The 18,215-nt window shown below is 35.8% G+C and overlaps 1 protein-coding gene and 1 non-coding gene across 2 annotated transcripts in view; one reads left to right on the top strand and one right to left on the bottom strand.

Moving 5' to 3' along the window:
• Positions 1-419: 419 nt before the first annotated feature.
• Positions 420-18,215, top strand: part of Smp_134570 (hypothetical protein) — a gene marked incomplete at both ends in the record, with an annotated part of 66,533 nt that continues 48,737 nt past the window's right edge. The window contains 5 exons of the mRNA XM_018798729.1: positions 420-638; positions 774-868; positions 8,411-8,761; positions 10,673-10,802; positions 13,942-14,148. Coding sequence (XP_018653642.1) covers positions 420-638; positions 774-868; positions 8,411-8,761; positions 10,673-10,802; positions 13,942-14,148 — 1,002 coding nt within the window. The remainder of the gene's footprint in view (positions 639-773; positions 869-8,410; positions 8,762-10,672; positions 10,803-13,941; positions 14,149-18,215) is intronic.
• Positions 14,805-14,870, bottom strand: Smp_tRNA_01572_Pseudo_TTG.1.1. Its single transcript has one exon. It is a non-coding gene (tRNA).

An 18,215-nucleotide genomic window follows, 5' to 3' on the forward strand; every position in this document is an offset into this window, starting at 1 on the left:
ATAAACACTGAGTCACATTGACAAGAGAGAAAACACCCAACAACAACAACAACACATCAACCATTGATTTCATTTATGGGGAAAAAACGCATGGCAACTATTCAATACTATTATAAACCAAAGAATCATTTAGTCATCAAGGTCAAACCATAAAGCAAACAATGATCTTCTATATGTTTAAGTATGTGTTCACTTTCGGCATGATCTTTTTCAATCCATTGATGTATGTAGGAATTATATAAACATTCAAAATATTGTCATTACGGTTACTGTTGCTCTTCATACTACTACGACGACATTGACGACGACAGCTGATAACTGCATAGACGATGTCATCTGAAAGTGGATTATATCGACGTTCATCACTACCTTCACAAATACAGCAACAACAACAACAACAACAACCCCAGTCTCAATCCATGTCATCATTTAGTACTGATACTACAGGATTATTTACATCCGCTAATATTAATAGTAAAACTAAGAAAGAATGTTTTAATTTTGAACCACAACAATGGCGTAAATCTGTTTGTAAAAATTGTTTTCGTACACAACCTGAACATTATAAGTCCAGCAGTAATAATTCAAAGGATGAAATGAATTCAACTTTAAAATCTCAATTATCATTTGATAGTAATGTTAGTGGAGTTGGTTGTACTATTGAGGCCGATAATACTACTAGTACTACTACTAGTAGTGGTAGTAGTATTACTACTACCACTAATACTACTACTACTGTTAATAATAGTATTAGCAGTAGTTGTGATACAAAGTCACGTGATTCATCAATTAGTAAAAATAACAATGGATTATTTGGTAGTAATGCAGCAGCTAGAGCTGCTGCACGAAAAATTGCAGTTGGACAAAGGTTTGTATATTTTGATTTAAAAAAAATTCTGTGTTCGCTTGTTTCAAGTTGGTATCTTGTTTGTCTACTGAATTATATCATTGTTTTGTTATGGAATGTTTACTATATATATAGGTAGTTAAACTGTACATTCATGGGATTGTCCACAGTTAACTTTCTACACATATATCTGACTTTATATCGGTCTAGTATTTTGGAGATAGTCATCTCTTAGTCAAGAAGTGGGTGTACTACACTGTAATTTACGTTTTATCGATCGATCAATAAAAGTAGGATATATATGACATTATATATAGTTGAGATCATGAGTCAATTGAAGCTAGACCGCCATGTAAAACCCGTAAGCACTGGATGGCCGTTTCATCCTATTGTGGGATGCGTACTGCTGAAGAGTCCCACATAAGGACGAAACAGCCGTCCAATGCTTACAAGTTTTCCATGGTGGTGTAGCGTCAATTGACTCATGAATTCAACTATAAAATTACTAAAATCTACAGAAAACCCCTTCTGGTAAAAGTTTTTTTTTAAATACTGCTTTTTTTTAAAAAAAATGTTCCAGTATTCTAGAACGAATACACTGAATAAACGTTGTCTTATTAATTGACTAGTTAACCAATATGAGAAGACTTTTAAGAAGATAGAATCTTTTAGTTTGTTAATATAAGCAGCGGACTATACCTCAAATACTTAGTTGAATAATTTGGGAGGTTGAAGTTATCTGCGACGTTTTCAATTTTCAATATAGATGTCCAATAGTTCTGAACATTTTTTTGGTTCATTTAGTGGGAGTGTGCTGAGTCTTATAGCGTAATTTGTATTAGAGAGCTGATTTCAAGCCTTAAGTTTTACCACATATGTGTTTTGTTTTTTCGGTGTATTGGGCTGAGGTACACTAACAAGTTTATACCAGGTAGTTCTGAAATAAAAGTCTTTAATGGAAATTGCACTTTAATATACAGTACTCATAATCTAACTGAACATAAAAATGAATAGAAGTATTAAAAACAACATAAGTATTGAACATTCAGAAGGTTATGGATAATCTTAATCTATTATGATGGTTGCTCTCATCTGAAAATAGATTTCTTAATGGACTAATATCATTTGTGAAGCTATTAAAACTCCAGAAAAAATGAACAAGTAGATCTTAAGCTATGTTCCTGATGAGATATTTATCACGAACATTTTACTAACTTACGCCTGTTGCCCATCGTGGAGGAGCAGAGGCCGCACACCACCATTCTCCATCCAACCCTGACTTGGGAAATCCTTTCTAGTTCTCTCCAGTTAACATTCATCCTTTTCATATCTGCTTCTATTTCCCGACGTAATGTGTTCTTTGGTCTTCTTCTTTTCCGCTTCCCTTCCGGATTCCAAGTTAGGGCTTGTCTCGTGATTCAGTTTGTTGATTTCCTGAATGTATGTTCGATCCACTTCCAACGACTTTTTCTAATTTCTTCTTCATCTGGAAGCTGGTTTGTCCTCTCCCATAAAACGCTGTTGTTGATAGTATCTGGCCAGTGAATGTTGAGTATTTTGCGTAAACAACTGTTTATAAATACTTGGATGTAGTAGTTCTCCACGTCTCAGCTCCGAACACTAGGACTGTCTTGACGTTCGTATTAAAGATTCTCACTTCGATATTGGTTGAGAGTTGTTTTGAGTTCCATATGTTGTTCGATTGTAGAAATGCGGTCATCGCTTTGCCAATCCTCGCCTTTACATTTGCATCCGATCCTCCTTGTTTATCAACGATGCTTCCCAGGTACGTGGATGTTTCTACATCTTCCAGAGTTTCACCATCAAGTGTGATTGGGTTGGTGTTCTCCATGTTGTATTTGAGAATCTTGCTTTTTCCTTTGTGTATGTTGAGGCCTATTGATGCAGAGGCTGCTGATACATTAGTTGTCTTCGTCTGTATTTGTTTGTGTGTATGAGATAGGAGTGCCAGGTCATCTGCGAATTCCAAATCGTCTAATTGATTCTGAGATATCCATTGTATTCCGTGCTTCCCCTCAGATGTCAAAGTCAGACGGCATTGTCTGACTCAGGTACTTACTGGAAATGCATCTGTCAGCTGTCCTCCATTCACGACTCTGCACTGTAGTCCGTCATATGAGTTCCGGATAATGTTAACAATCTTCTCAGGAACTCCATAGTGTCAAAGAAGTTTCCATAATGTTCTCCTGTCCACACTGTCAAACGCCTTCTCATAGTTAACGAAGTTGATGTATAGTGACGAATTTCACTCAACTGATTATTCAACGATGATCCCTAGTGTCTCAATTTGGTCTGTGCACGACTGATCCTTACGGAATCCAGCCTGTTGATCTCGAACTCGGGCGTCTGATGCGTTTTTCATCCGGTTGAGCAACACTCTGTTGAAAACTTTTCCTGGTACTGACAACAAACTGATGCCTCTGTAATTCTAACATTTGCTCAGACCTACTTTATTTGGTATCTTGATGAGGTATCCTTCTTTGCAGTCCGTTGGCACTTGTTCCTCTTCCCAAATCTTCTTGAATGGAAGGTGAAACATCTTTGCAGTTACTCCAATGCCTGACCTCAATGCTTCAGCTGGTATATTATCAGTTCCTGCTGCTTTCCCATTCTTGATTTGTCAGATGGCCATCTTGACTTCTTCGATCGTTGGTGGAGTGACAGATATAGGATGGTCAGTGTGTGCTTCGATGTCCGGTGGATTCAATGGAGCTGTTCTATTCAGCAGTTCCTCGAAGTATTCTACCCATCTTTTCCTCTGTTCTTGAATCTCAGTGATTGTCTTTCCTTCTTTGTCCTTGACTGGTCTCTCTGGTTTGCTAATATCTCCCTGCTAGTTTCTTCGTTGTATCATATAGTTGTTTCATATTTCCTTTCTTTGCAGTTTTTTCCGCCGTCGTTGCTAGTTCTATCATGTATTTCTGCTTGTCGACTTTAATGCTCTTCTTTACCTGCTTGTTTGCTTCTGCGTAGTCTGCTTGCGCCTTGACTTTCTCTGCTCGTGTTCGATTGTTCTTAATTGCTTTCTCCCTCTTCTCCCTTTCTCTAATCTTTTATACGGTTCCCTTAGAGATTCATTCCTTATGCTGATGCCTCTGGAAACCCAGCAACTCTTGAAACGTTGAAGTTAGTGCTTCTTCGATCCCTTTTCCGTTGTTCTCAATCGTAGTTTCTTGTTTTTTCAGTAGATCCTGTAAAGCTTGAAACCTGTTATTGAGAACTATCTTGAATTCGTTGTGTTTATTACTATCTTGAAGAAAGGCTGTATTGAACCTTTGTAATGCTGTTCTTCCAGTTGTCCAATGTTTCTTTACCTTCAGTTTTATCCTGGCAACTAGCAGGTGGTGATCTGAAGCTACGTCAGCTCCTCTCCTGGTTCTCACGTGTTCCATTGTCCGTCAGATTTTTTCTATTGACACAAATATGATCTTTCTGATTCTCCATGGTGTGATCCGGCGAGATCCATGTAGCTTTGTGTATACGTTTGTGTGGGAATATTGTGCCGCCTATAACCAATTGGTTGGATACACATAGATTTGCAAGTCTCTCCCCATTTTCATTTCTCTCCTCCAGTCCATGTCGTCCCATGATATAATCATAGCCGGTGTTGTCCACTCTGACTTTGGCGTTTAGGTCTCCCATCAGGATGATGAGATCCTTTCTTGAACACTTCGTTATGACTGATTGCAGCCTCTCATAGAACTGATCTTTAACGTCGTCGTTGATAATATTGGTGTGTGAATAACATTTATTGTGATCCCCCCTTCATTGTTTTGAGTGGTGCTTTGATGATTCTGGATCCGTGAGATTCACATCTTATAGGTGCATTTCATGCTTCTATGGACAGCATTCGAGCAACTCCCTGAGTGTGTGGAGCATTTTATTTTCGTGACCGGTGTACAGAAGCACCTCTCTCATATCTAGCTTTGCTTTGCAGCTTGTGTCCAATGGGTTTCGCTGATACCAAGTACTGCAAATTTGTATCTCCTCATTTCCATTGCTATTTGACTGGTTTTCCCGGTCTCCCACATTGTCCGGACGTTTGATGTACCTATAAAAAGTGTTGCTCTGGTTGTTAGAACGGGCATCGGCCTCGTGACTCCCGAAGAATCTCGATTTTCATCATGAGGCATCATAATTCTTCTTTGAACTTGGAGGGCAGAGTTTAAATTATTTGAATTACTTTTTCTGGTTAGCTTCTTTTTAGCGAGTTAGTTTTCTATGGGATGGGGTCGCTAACCCCATGCCCAACCCTCCTCCTTTACCCGAGCTTGGGACCGGTAGTAACTCTAGTAGAGCTACAGGTGGAGTTCATCTAACACCTGTCATACTGTTTACATGTCTGACAACCAATCATTATCATTCTCGCTTATATATCACTTACCTAATGTAGACAATCAACATATTGTCTAGAATGATAATGAACACTTCACAGTTAGAATACCTAGCACTGAATGAATTCAACAACACTAGAAGTATCCATTTAAGTTTTTCTAAAAATTTCCATTACCATTATGATTTATTGATTGTTTTTGTGTTAAATGTTTCAAGTTATTTAAGCAAATGTTTTTGCCAATATTTTTTTATTACAATATTGATTATTATCCATGTTGATGGGCTTACATGTGTTGCCATGTGAAAGATAATAATAATAACGCTAAACTTCCACATTAGTTTATTAGTGTAGTTTCCCTTTCAATAACACGTTAGGAACTAACAAGAACGGGTTCTTGAGATCCTGATAGATTCAATATCCATAATGAAGACTAAACACATTTTACCTAGCTTCATTGTCAATGATTAGTTGTAGACAAAGTAGATCAGTTGTAGTGAATCTGACTCAAACATTTTGCTTGTATATATTCAAATATAATGTGGAATACCATTTTTCTGAAAGCTTACAAATATCCTTGTCTAACTGATCCATGAGCGCCAAGATAGGACATAGTTTTTGGGATACACGTTAGTGTTTTACAATCATTAGGAGCCAATTAAGCCTACTAAATAACTAGATTCTTATCGCGTATTCAAGATGAAAAGTTTACTGTGGAACAGCACAGTTTTATGCTGTTACTACCTAGACTACTATTTGTAGTAGTAGTAGTAGTAGTAGTAGTAGTAGTAGTGAATGTTGAGAGAAAATCTTGATAAGACTGTATACATTTAATCAACAGAGAATTGTTTCAAACAGAATTTCCGTTATTAAACAATCCGGAATTTATACTGCATTATTCTGATGGATTTTTCTTATTATAAATAAAACTTTTCGAAACTATACAGTATTATTATCAGAAAGAGGGTTTTGTGGAGAATGTAGTAATTTAATAGTTGAATTCATGAGTCGATGTAAGCTAGACAACTATGGAAAACCTGATAGCACTGAACGGCCATTTCTTCGTAGTATAGGACTCCTGAACAGTGCGCATCCACGATCTCACACTCCAGGTCCGAACTCAGGACCTTCGATCTCACACCCGTACACTTAACCTCTAGATAACTGAGCTGGCAGGTATCCAACGTTGTTAATGTCTAACTTCAACCAATCCACGAAATCAAGACACCATCCAACATTGTCTTCAGTGAGTTACTATCCCCAGTGGTCTTGGTTTCGCACTAGAACTCCAGGAAATACATCTAGAAGCCAGTCACTAGTGAGCATATGATGAATATTATCAGAATGGATTGGTTTTGTGGAGATTGTAGTAATTTGATAGTTGAACTACTGAGGAGTCTCATACTAGGACGAGACGGCCATCCACTGCTTTCAGGTTTTGATTGATGAAGTTCAAATATGTCATGAGTGTCACTGATAGTACTCCATAATAATCACTCAATTTGTTGTAAATTAGTTGAAGCTGACCTTTAAAAGCGAATGCAGTGTATCTAATGATTACTTGTTCACCAAGAAACTCAATGATCCTAGGTTTCGTCCTTGGTAAGATTATGAGTGCTTTACATTTCCATACTAAAACAATATAACTATCCATTACTTTCAGACTATTAATAGTAGCCCAACTAAGATTAATCTATGATGAATATTACATAGTAAATAAATAGTTAATCAACAGTCTAAGTGAAAGTAAATATAGCCTTACTTCATTAATACTCTCACAAGAAGAATGATTATATTCAAGGAATGAATTTATTAAAGTTTTGAATCAATTTCCCATTCTGTCATATTGAGCTACGAATGAATAAAAAAAAGATAAGCCACAACAAAATGTGTGTGAAATTGTGGAAATTTGGAAAGGTTGGACACTTACTTCATATTATCATTGAGAAGAATGAGGGACTAGACAAATATTCATCTTATTATGGGACACTCCACCAGTGTTCATTTACGACTCTACTAGTGATTGAATCCAGAACCTTTCAGTTGAGCATTTAGTCTTCAGGATAATGAGTAAACATTCAGGGATAAACTCATTAATACTTTACAAATGATAGAAGATACGGAATGGTTATTTCATTGAATTAAGATTCGTTACACTATCTATCAAATTGATTTTCAATCTAATCTCATTACTATCTGATGCCTAGTGTTGATAGTTACTTTGATCATCGGATAGTTGAACTCTACTGTTCATGACTATTCATTAAAATTTCATTCAGATGAAACATTGTCTGTAAGACTGTTAAATGTAAAAGTCTTAAAATAGAACAATACCAAAGTCAAGTATTTTCTAATGTTGAATAGCTCTGTGGTAATAACATCACTTCATAATGATCATTTATTTCAAAAATGAACAATTTAGACAAAATCTCTTTATTCTTAAATTCACTTGGTATTGTTTAGTTGAATCTTCCGATTGATGTTTAAGACTGTAAATTGATCAGTCTCTTATTGACATATGTGCATACTGTGCATATTGCCTCGATATAACCACAATTCAAAAGCATTATAAGCAACGATGGATAGTAGCTAGCAGTGGAATTCACACAGGATGCACATATTCCAATAAGAGATTGATCAATTACAGTCCTAATACATCAATGGGAAGACTCAAGTGAAAACAGTATCAAGTAAATTTAAACTTCACCACATTACACAAGCAAGTGACGATCAGGATTCTGTAACTAAGTGGATAACGTGATGGCGTTTGAAACGGATGGAACCAAGTTCGATTCCCAGAGTGAACATCAACTGTGAGGTGCAAGTACATCCATCTTAAGAGTCCCAAATAGGACGAATCTCCCTTCCTGGATTCCACTGTTAGCCACTATCCATCTTTGCTCCTTATTCTTGTCTCTTAAGCAGATTACTACAATAATATTATCTTTGTAACTTTTAATTTATTCTTATTGACATATGTGTATACTGTGCGTATTGCCTCGATATAGCCTAAATTCACAAATATTATAAGCAAAGATGGACAGTGGCTAGCAGTGGAATCTAGTTTGACGTGCGTTTCGTCCTATTCGGGACTCATCAGCTGGATGTACGTACATCTCAGAGTTGATGTTCCCTCTAGGTTCGAGTATTTGTAAACTTACTTTACTTCCATTTTTCTCTTCTTTTTTCTTTCTCCTCATTTCTTACAGATATTCCGATTTAGATCTTCGTAATCATGAAGTTAGAAAATCATCTAATCATCTTATGAATACAACCATTGGACAACCACAACCACAACAACAACAATCTACCATTAGTATAAATCATTCATCAGCATCAAGTATTGATGCAAGATATGTTGAAGAATTAGAAAATGATTTTTTTGCATTAGAAGATAAACATGAATTATTATTAAAAGAACGTGATGAATTAAATATAGAATTAGAAGTGAAAATTCGTACAATAAGTGAATTACAAACAACATTAGATCAATATCGTGAAAAGGTATCACAACTTGAAAGACGTTGTGGACATTTAGAAGAAGAAGTAAAAAGTTATCGGTTAGTAACTGGTGTGATTTCTCTTTTACCTTTTTTTTCATTATTTGAAATGGTTAATATCAGAAGGGGGGGTTTGTGGAGAGTTTTGTAATTTTATATAGTTGAGATCATGAGTCAATTGAAGCTAAGCCATTATGGAAAACCTGGAAGCACTGGACAGCCGTTTCGTCCTATTGTGAGACTCCTCAGTGGCCGTGAGCATCCACGATCCCGCCTCGCGTGATTCGAACCCAGGACCTATCAGTCTCGCGCCAGAGCACTTAACCGAGAGACCACTGAGCTGGCCGGCATCCAATGGTGTTAATGTCTACCTTCAACCAGTCTACGAAATTGAACAACCATTCACCAATGTCCTCAGTGATATGATATCTCCCAACAGACCTGGTTAAACTCCACTGGTTACTGCTTCTCACTAGAACTCCAGGAAATACCTCATGAAGCCAGTCACTAGTGAGCATATGATAAGAATTGAATGTTTTAAATCTCTTTTTTTCAAATGGAGTTAATCCACTCGTGGTATAGTACGACAATAATTCAATTTCTAATAAATCTCTATGAGGATCTACTTAAAACTGGTCATATTTTATACAAGATCATCAATCAGTAATCTGATTCCTTATGATAGACAACAAAAATGATGTTGCCTTATATTTGATTTTTAGTTAATCCCTTGGTATTGACTAGTATCATGTTTGTCTAGTCCCCTAGTGTTAATCAAATTCTATCGATTAAGTTAAAATATCACTAGACTAAGTGATTGAATATAGCCTACACATTGTTGTGGTGTTAGATGATTGGAGAAAGTTGGCAAGAGTCCCACGATAGGACGAAACGGCCGTCCAGTGCTTCCAGGTTTTCGATGGTGGTCTAGCTTCAATTGACTCATGATACCTTGTTATGTGACAAATATCTTAACTCTTGACATTTCATGATCATGGCAGACATTATTATTAGGTTTCACTGAAGATTTTCCCACTAAACTGTATGAATAAATCCAGTCAACCAACAATCACTAAGGAACTCAGTCATAATTAGTGCTCTGCGTATAGTAACTTTGGTAAATATTTATTATAGTGGGCCAATCAGAAGTAGCCAAATGTGAAGGTTACTTGAAAGCAACCAGAAGTAGCCTAAAGGACATCTGCATATGATTAGCCACGAAATGGATTCAGTTTTTAAGGAGCAGGAATGCATAAATATAAATAAGTATTTATGAATAGTGTTTCTATAGTCCAATAAAGTTTCACTACCACTTTTATCTTGTCACTCAAGTAGTCAGTTTGAGGGAGGGGATTATAATGCGTAGCATGTTGTGTAACAGTATCATATCTCGGACATCGCCCATCATAACAATTCTTTTGTGTTATATCTCGAACTTAGATTTCTTGGTCTATCGCACAATACTTGAGCACTCGAACGCTACAACCCTCCCAAGTCACAAGTCAGAAGACAGAAGACAAGTAGAAGGAATGTTATTCCAAACAGTGTTGATTATGGTACAAAATTGTCAGGTGTTTATAGTGTTTAATAGAAACGAAATCATCATTATAGCTATCCAATCGGCACACGGGGAGTTATCAACATTGTCCAATAGGGAAGCTACACGTTGTGATTTTAGAATATTCTTCCCAAAGCTGATTGGATGGAATATGTCCGGCTCCTTCTGGGCTCTTTAGAGCTTCCTTGACTTCACCTGTGAACCATCCTCACGTTTTGAATTTCTCATGTATAATTATTGTTCCATTTTATAAAATAAAGATAACATTATATACACAAACTTTTTTCTATTGAACATTATAGAGAACGCTTGAAACTTCCAGAAAGTGATCAGAATCATTCACCGAATACGAGTATTTTGGAACAACAACAACAACAACAATATTCAATTGGTCCTACTGATATTCATTGTAGTGCAGAACTTCAACAACGTCTTAATGAAGTGGAACAATTATGTCAAGAGGTTATGGAAGAAAATGAACAATTAAAAGAGGATGTTGAAGAAATGCATCGAGAAATTGAAGAGATGCATGATCATTTTCAAGTGATTTTTTCATTCTTATGAAAAAGATGTTTTTGAATTCTTTCTCACTAGACCGAAGGTCTTGTGTTCGAGTCTCGAGTGCGGAATTGTGGATGCACTCGGCTGATGAGTCCCATACTATGACGAAAAGACCGTCCAGTACTTCCAGGTTTTCAATGGTGGTCTAGCTTAGATCGACTCCTGGACTGTTATTATGCGAATTCTCCGCAATTTAGACTTGTGTTCATGTTAGTAAAGGAAAGAGGTCTCACTTTTATTCAACACGTCTACTTGTAATATATCTCAACCAATAATCAAAGAAGTCTCGATGGCCATTATTTTGTCTAGAACTAACTTCACATAAAGTTTGTTCTAAAATAGGGAGATTTCAACGGTAAGCATCAAATTGCTATCTTACTAGATTGTAGTTGAACCCAAGACATAAAAGTTACACGGTTAGCGGTAAAACATTAAGTTGATATCTGCTAGTATACGTCTCTAACTTCAATAACCTAGCGATGTATAGGAACGATCAACTGGTCCCAAATAATGGGGAACTACATCACTCTTGATATGACTAAATCTCATTTTCCATTTAGATCATTACTGATACTCTACTAGACTATTTGTTATAGCAGACCATCTAAAATAGTTAATAGTGGAGAATATTTGTAGCTCAGGTGATTGATTTTGATGTGGGTTTGTTCTCTGAGCTCGATGATTTGATCGTGGAGCTTTCATCGTCCTTCTACCCAAATTTTGTGCTGATGATGTCATTCAGAAGGACTATGAAAGCTCCACGACCAAACCATCCAGCTCAGAGAACAAACTTAGATCAAAATAGTTAATACTTTAAATGTATCATTATGTTGAATGTCTTATTGAACATTGACACGTGAAACCATTTATTCTTGTTTCAATTGTCCCATGACATTATAAAAAGGGGGGGAAAACTGTTATCTTTGAAAATAAATCGATACATATGCCGCTTTATAGTTTTGTTTACTTTTGGGTTTGTTTACAAGCCAATAATCACAGATAAATATGAATATACATATACAAACATTGAAAAATGAAAGAATCTTGTTTCAAGTTTAGAAATTAGGGAAGTGAATCATTTTATTATAAACAAATTCTGTATAATCAAAATTTATGGGAAACACTTGGTCTTGTTTACTTGTATCTTCCCATTGTTATTTAGGACTGGAATTGATCAGTCTCTTGTTGACATATGTGCATCCTGTGCTGACTGCCTTGATGTTGCCTTAATTCACAAGCTTTATATGTAAAGATGGATATTGCCTAACAGTGGAATCCAGTTTTACGCGAGTTTCGTCCTATTTGGGACTCGTCAGCCGGATGTAGCTAAGTGGATAACGTGATTACGTTTGAAGCGAACGGTAATGGGTTCGAGTCCCAGAAAGGACATCAACTCAGAGATGCAGGTACATCCATCTGATGAGCCCCAAATAGCATGACACACACGTCAAACTATTTTCCACTGTTATCCACTATCCATCTTTGCATGCAATATCAGATATATAATAAAACTCATTTGTTATTGTTTACTTGAATCCTTCTATTGATATAGTCAGAACTACAATATATCAGTCTCTTATTAGCATATATGCATGTATACTGTAGGTATTGCTTTGATATTGCCTAGATTCCACTGTTAGCAATTATCCATCTTTGCATAGTATTTAGCAAAATATAGCAAAAGTTGGGATGCCTAGAACCGTTTCTCGAATAATAACAATAATAATAATTATTACTATTATCATAGTTGCTAAGTGACTGAATTATTGTGTATATGTATTCAGTTTAATATAAGCTTTCCTACAACCTATCAATTATCATTATACTGTTTATTGTTATTATTATTTTGTTGTAAACTCATTATCTGCAACTTGTCCTATTCACAGCCACTTATGTCTTGTTTATTATCTTAGTTTGGTTTTCTAAATTATGGTGTGGTTCAGTATGTCTATAAGTAAACACATGTGTGATTTTAAAACGTAATATCAATTACCATCTGAAGCTATAGAAGATTGTTTCCATCCCCATCACCAATTCTATTATGACCCCAACTTTCCATATGTGCATCAACATTAGAATCCAGGTATATGTAACCAATGTATCCCGAATAGGGCAAAGCGTGAGTCACGGATTTCATAATATACTTTAAAGAACAGATAAGTTACATAACACACCAAAATGTTATTATCTGGCTTTTCCAATTTATTCTGACTGGAAGACAATAAAACATGGATTCTTGTGAATTGATCATTATTTTACATACACTAATGTATCAACCGACCACAGTTAATCAGTAGTATGCATGAATATACAACCATTTATTAAAACATCTTAAATATTTTACAAGTTTTAAAATATTAATTAAAGTATCTGTAGGATAAATGAAATGTGGTTAGCAATAGGATACAGTTTGCGAGTTTCGTTCTGTTCAAGACACGTCAACCACATCTACCTGCACACATACACATACAACAGTCAAGGCTGATCAATCCAAAGCACTGCAAATCAAACTGATCAAAGTAACTTTCACATATATACACAATTTATAACTGAAGGACAAAGTGATTTTGATGAAAATGCTTTGATAGTTTGAATCCAACTTATATCTTACATGATCGATATATTAACTCTTGAACTTCACAGTCTTGTTTCAAGGTCATTTTGTTATCATTCATATACATAACTGAAGAATTACTTAGTGGGATGAAACAAATATCTGAATACCCTTGGTCCACTGTTATACATACGCGACCAGTTACCTGAATAAGAAAAACAAGAGTGGGTAAAAGGCTTTTATTGATAGGCTTGAAGGTTTGATCTACAAGGCAATGGAACAACGTCAGGAGATGCAGTCCCATAGTAACCGGTTACCAATAATTGGTTCATACACCATTTGCTCCCTTAGGATCCTGGATCCAATAAGCACCATTGGTTTGGAATGAGGATTTTCCAACTTCCCTGGATGAATCTTCCGTGTCCACCAACCCGGTTAAAGTGCTGAACCGAATAGATAGCCTAATAGATAGGTGATAATTATGATTTATTTTGTATACATACATATGTATTGTAGTATTTGAAATGTTTAAAAAATTTTTTATTTTTTTGTTGTTGTATATAATAGGAAGAAGATCGTGATGCTGTACGTGAACTTCAACGTGATTTAGAGGCAGCTAATAAAGCTTGTAGAATATTACAATTTAAATTACGTAAAGCTGAAAGACGTTTTGAACAATGTGAAGCGGAACGAGCTAATTTAGAAGAAAGATTAGCAAGACTAGAATCTGAGTTATATAGTGAAGCAGATGTAGCACATATACATAATTTAGAGGTAAACTGTTATACATTTATGAATTTTAAGTCAAATATTGTTATTATTAAATGACGAGCATTATTCTTAGAGAGTTTCAGATTATGATAGATCACTTGGCAGTTACCATTGCTTTATTACTTGATCCTTGGTTCTCAAACAATTCCATCGAATAAGTCATAATATAACGACACTATTTATCTAAGTAAATGAATATCTCAGTGTACTTGTTTGATGTTAAACGTTTGTGGGGTTAAATCTAGTTTTATAGTTAGTTGAGAATAAGTCACAAAAGCCTGTCTACCATGTTGGTGGAATCGATATTTCCTATAATTTTCCAGATGGGTGTCCTATACTCCTCCACGAGGGGTCACAGGCGTAAATGAGTAAGTAAGTATCATTTTCCAGAAGACCGGATATATTCGATTGTTAATGAGTGTTAAGTATGAAAACAAAACTACATCCAAGACACTGTGAAGACATTTGTAAAACTGTTTTTTTAATAATAAGATTTAGATTTTCAATCCTAAGAAGAGAAAAATGACGTAAACTATAAAACTAACAATCAAATATTATAAGCCAACATGGATAGTGGCTAACAGTGGAATCCAGTTTGATGCGCGTTTCATCCTATTTGTGACTCGTCAGATGGATGTACCTGCATCTCAGAGTTGATGTTCACTCTGGGACTCGAACCCAGTACCCTCGCTTCAAACGCTATCACGTTATCCACTCAGCTACTGAGTCCGGATAACCACTTGTTCATACAATGGGGTGAAGTTTAAATTCACTTAGTATTGTTTGTTTGAATCTTCCCAGTGATGTTTTTAGGACTGCAACTGGTCAGTCATATATTTTTGTAAAAGTTCATTGCAGTACCTACCAATTTTGAGATGGTTTTTTTGAAGTCCTAGTGAATAGTCATGACTGGTGGAGTTCAGATATATAAGGAGTAAAATGACTGTTATCAGTAAGATTAGAAGATTATAGTATTATATTACAAATTGATTACAGTTGAGATTGTATCATTGGACACTGATCTAGTAGTTTTGATGTTTAGGCACTCACTATGAGACTTGAACATTTTGCACGCGATCCTTGCGAGTACCCACTGTTATATAGTTTCATGCAAATATGAAATAACTATCTAATACTTCCTAGCTTTCGAAGACAATTCCATTATGGTTTGCGCTACTGATGTCGTCAGATATAAGTAGTATGTATCATCAATCGAAAGTGGAGTGTCTGATGGCAGAAGGTTGAGAAAATGGAAGAGAAGAGAATGAGAACAGTCACTGGTTGGAATGGAAACGAGGAAACAATAAAGTCTGAGACGATTGATGGATATTTTACTATATGCTTCTCAGGTTTTACCAAGACATTCTGTAATGTCGTATTGAAATACCTTTGGTTGTCCCAACTTGTGTTCTTGACCACTATACCAAGACTGAGATCATTTTAAGATGAACAAGATCTACAACGTGAACCGACATTCACAAAACTCCAACTATCCATTACATCTTTAATTAGAAAGCTGATTATTTAACATGACCAAAACTATTTGTAAACCTAAAGAAGTCTCATAACTGTACTTTCAAAAAATTTGTCATTATTCGACAACTCGCAAATCTATTTAAAGATAGCCAATAAATTTCCATAGTTGAAATCATGGGTCAATCGAAGCTAGACCACCATGGAAAACCTGGAAGCACTGGAAAATCTTCCTATTGTGAGACTCCTCAGTAGTGTGCATCCACGATCCCACCTCGCGAGATTCGAACCCAGGACTGATTAAAGCCAATAAAGTTATTTCTTTAAGTATTTTACTATGAATTGAATAGCTTATTGGTTAGTAAATAAAAAACACACGAAATAGAATTTCCAAAGGCAGTCGATTATCAGCAAATATTTTATTCTGAACATAAATATTGGTAAAAAGGGGCACCGAACACATATGCGTCACACAAGTCACTTGATTTGTGTGTAGGCTATGATGCTTCACGAGTACTCAGACCGAAGCAGATGGTTTTCTTAAGGGGCCACACTCGGAACATTCGATGTAAAGGTCCAATCCATAAGGCAGTGGAGCAACGTCAGGAGATGTAGTCCCGTGGTAATCGGTGACCAACAATTGGTTCATACACCATTTGTTCCCACATGATCCTAGAACCCAAGTGCACCATCAGTTTGGAATGAAGGTGTTCCAACTTCCCTAGGTGGATCCTTCGTATTTAGCAACCCGGTTAAGGCTCCTGTCAGACAGCCAATTTTCGTTCTCTCAGTTTTTCAAACAAAAACCCCGTCGTGAGAAGTCAGTGAGTAGGACATCCCTGCCATTGGTTGTATACGCGTGGCCATATGAGAGTATAAGGAGAGTGAGATCTGACTCTCCCCACCCTCGACTGTACTAGAGCATTTGGGGGGCAGAAATAAGAACAATATCAGTAAAGACCCAGATACCATAAACAGTTGAAGTGAAATAATCAAAGAACAGCATGAGATTTTCAATATGTCAATATACAATGATCAATTGTAAATATCCGACACCTTAACAATAAATAAATGAACTAATTGTCGATTGTTCAGTACAATAAATTCTGATTTTTTTTTGGGGGGGAGGATTTATTATTGAACATTGAAAATCATTTGAAATAGGAAAATGGAAATTATTTTTAGGTAATTTTTTGTTTTTTTGGTATAAAAACAAAATTTGATTTCAATTAATTTAAAGATAAATCAATGATCATGATTGAAATCATGAACTAATTGATGTTAGACCACCATCGGAAATCTGGAAGCAATGGACAGACGTTTCGTCCTATTGTGAGACTCCTCAACAGTGCGCATCCACGATTCGAGCCAAGGACCTATCGGTCTCGCGCGCGAACACTTAACCTCTAACCACTCATGATCTCAACTATATAAAATTACTGAAATCTCCACAAAACCCCCCTTCTGATGAAATATACAATTGTAAAAGAATAATCATAATTACACATAGATAAACTCTTGAGATTGACAAGCTATCGTTTGACATTGGTACAGGAGGTAACAAATGAAGACTCTATTTCTACTATTTACCTGTTCCTGTCTCTACCAAATTACAGGCTTGTAAAATTTATTAATGACGTAATTGAATTAAAAATTTTAGATGGTAAAAGTGAAGATCATAGTAAGTATTTTGATAATTCTTACTAAACAGAAAAGAATCCCAAGCTCCGGTAAATAGGGAAAGTTGTGGATGTTGTTACTAATCTCATCTTGTTAAGAAGAACCTTACTGAAGAAATGCTAACCAGAAAAAAACGATGTCTCAGCACTCTAGTTTTATATTTCTTTTGTGGAGTTATGCTCCAGTTATTCATACTCCTTTTTAGCATTCAATAACCAATACAGACTCATTAAAAAAACTTGGTCCTGAGCATCTTGTTAGTTTTGTAAACAGTTCTCTTCAATTGTAAAATTAACGTCAAACTATTGAAGGTAACTAACATGAAGTCCTAGGCTCCAAGTATTTGCTAATTGTGATTTATCAGCAAAACTCCATTGAGACACCTCTATCTAACTATTTAAACCCCAAAAGACTTTCTGTATTAGTAAATAGCTTTGAAAAACTAATTAGTTAGTCAGGAACATTGAATATCATGTTACTTACATCTCGATGCTGGTAAGTCTCTTTGATCGATTAATAGCGTAACCGTTAATTCAAAAGGCTCAGTAACGTGATACTCTTTGTCTGACCTTAAGTATTCGTGAGGGGGATGGGCAGAAAGTTCATAGTCTTGATTTCCTTTTGGTTGGCCATACAACCAAGGTGTATTTTTATTAAGTTTCTTACAGTAGGATTTAGAGCTACACCATAGAGTTCAACAGTAAAAGTACACTGCTACTGACTAATTCTGAGTAAGACTACTACCAACGAATCATCCACCTAATAGTATCACTTAAATTAATAACCGCAATGGAACTTAAGCGATAGAGATTGATTCGAGCTAACGACTAGATAAACATGAGATTGACTACTATTCAATGACCATTTAATGTGCATAAGAGCCATAATAATAAATTGAAAATGTTCATAGTTGAAGC

The sequence above is a fragment of the Schistosoma mansoni genome, chromosome 7, assembly GCF_000237925.1.
Source record: "Schistosoma mansoni strain Puerto Rico chromosome 7, complete genome".
Lineage (NCBI taxonomy): Eukaryota > Metazoa > Platyhelminthes > Trematoda > Strigeidida > Schistosomatidae > Schistosoma > Schistosoma mansoni.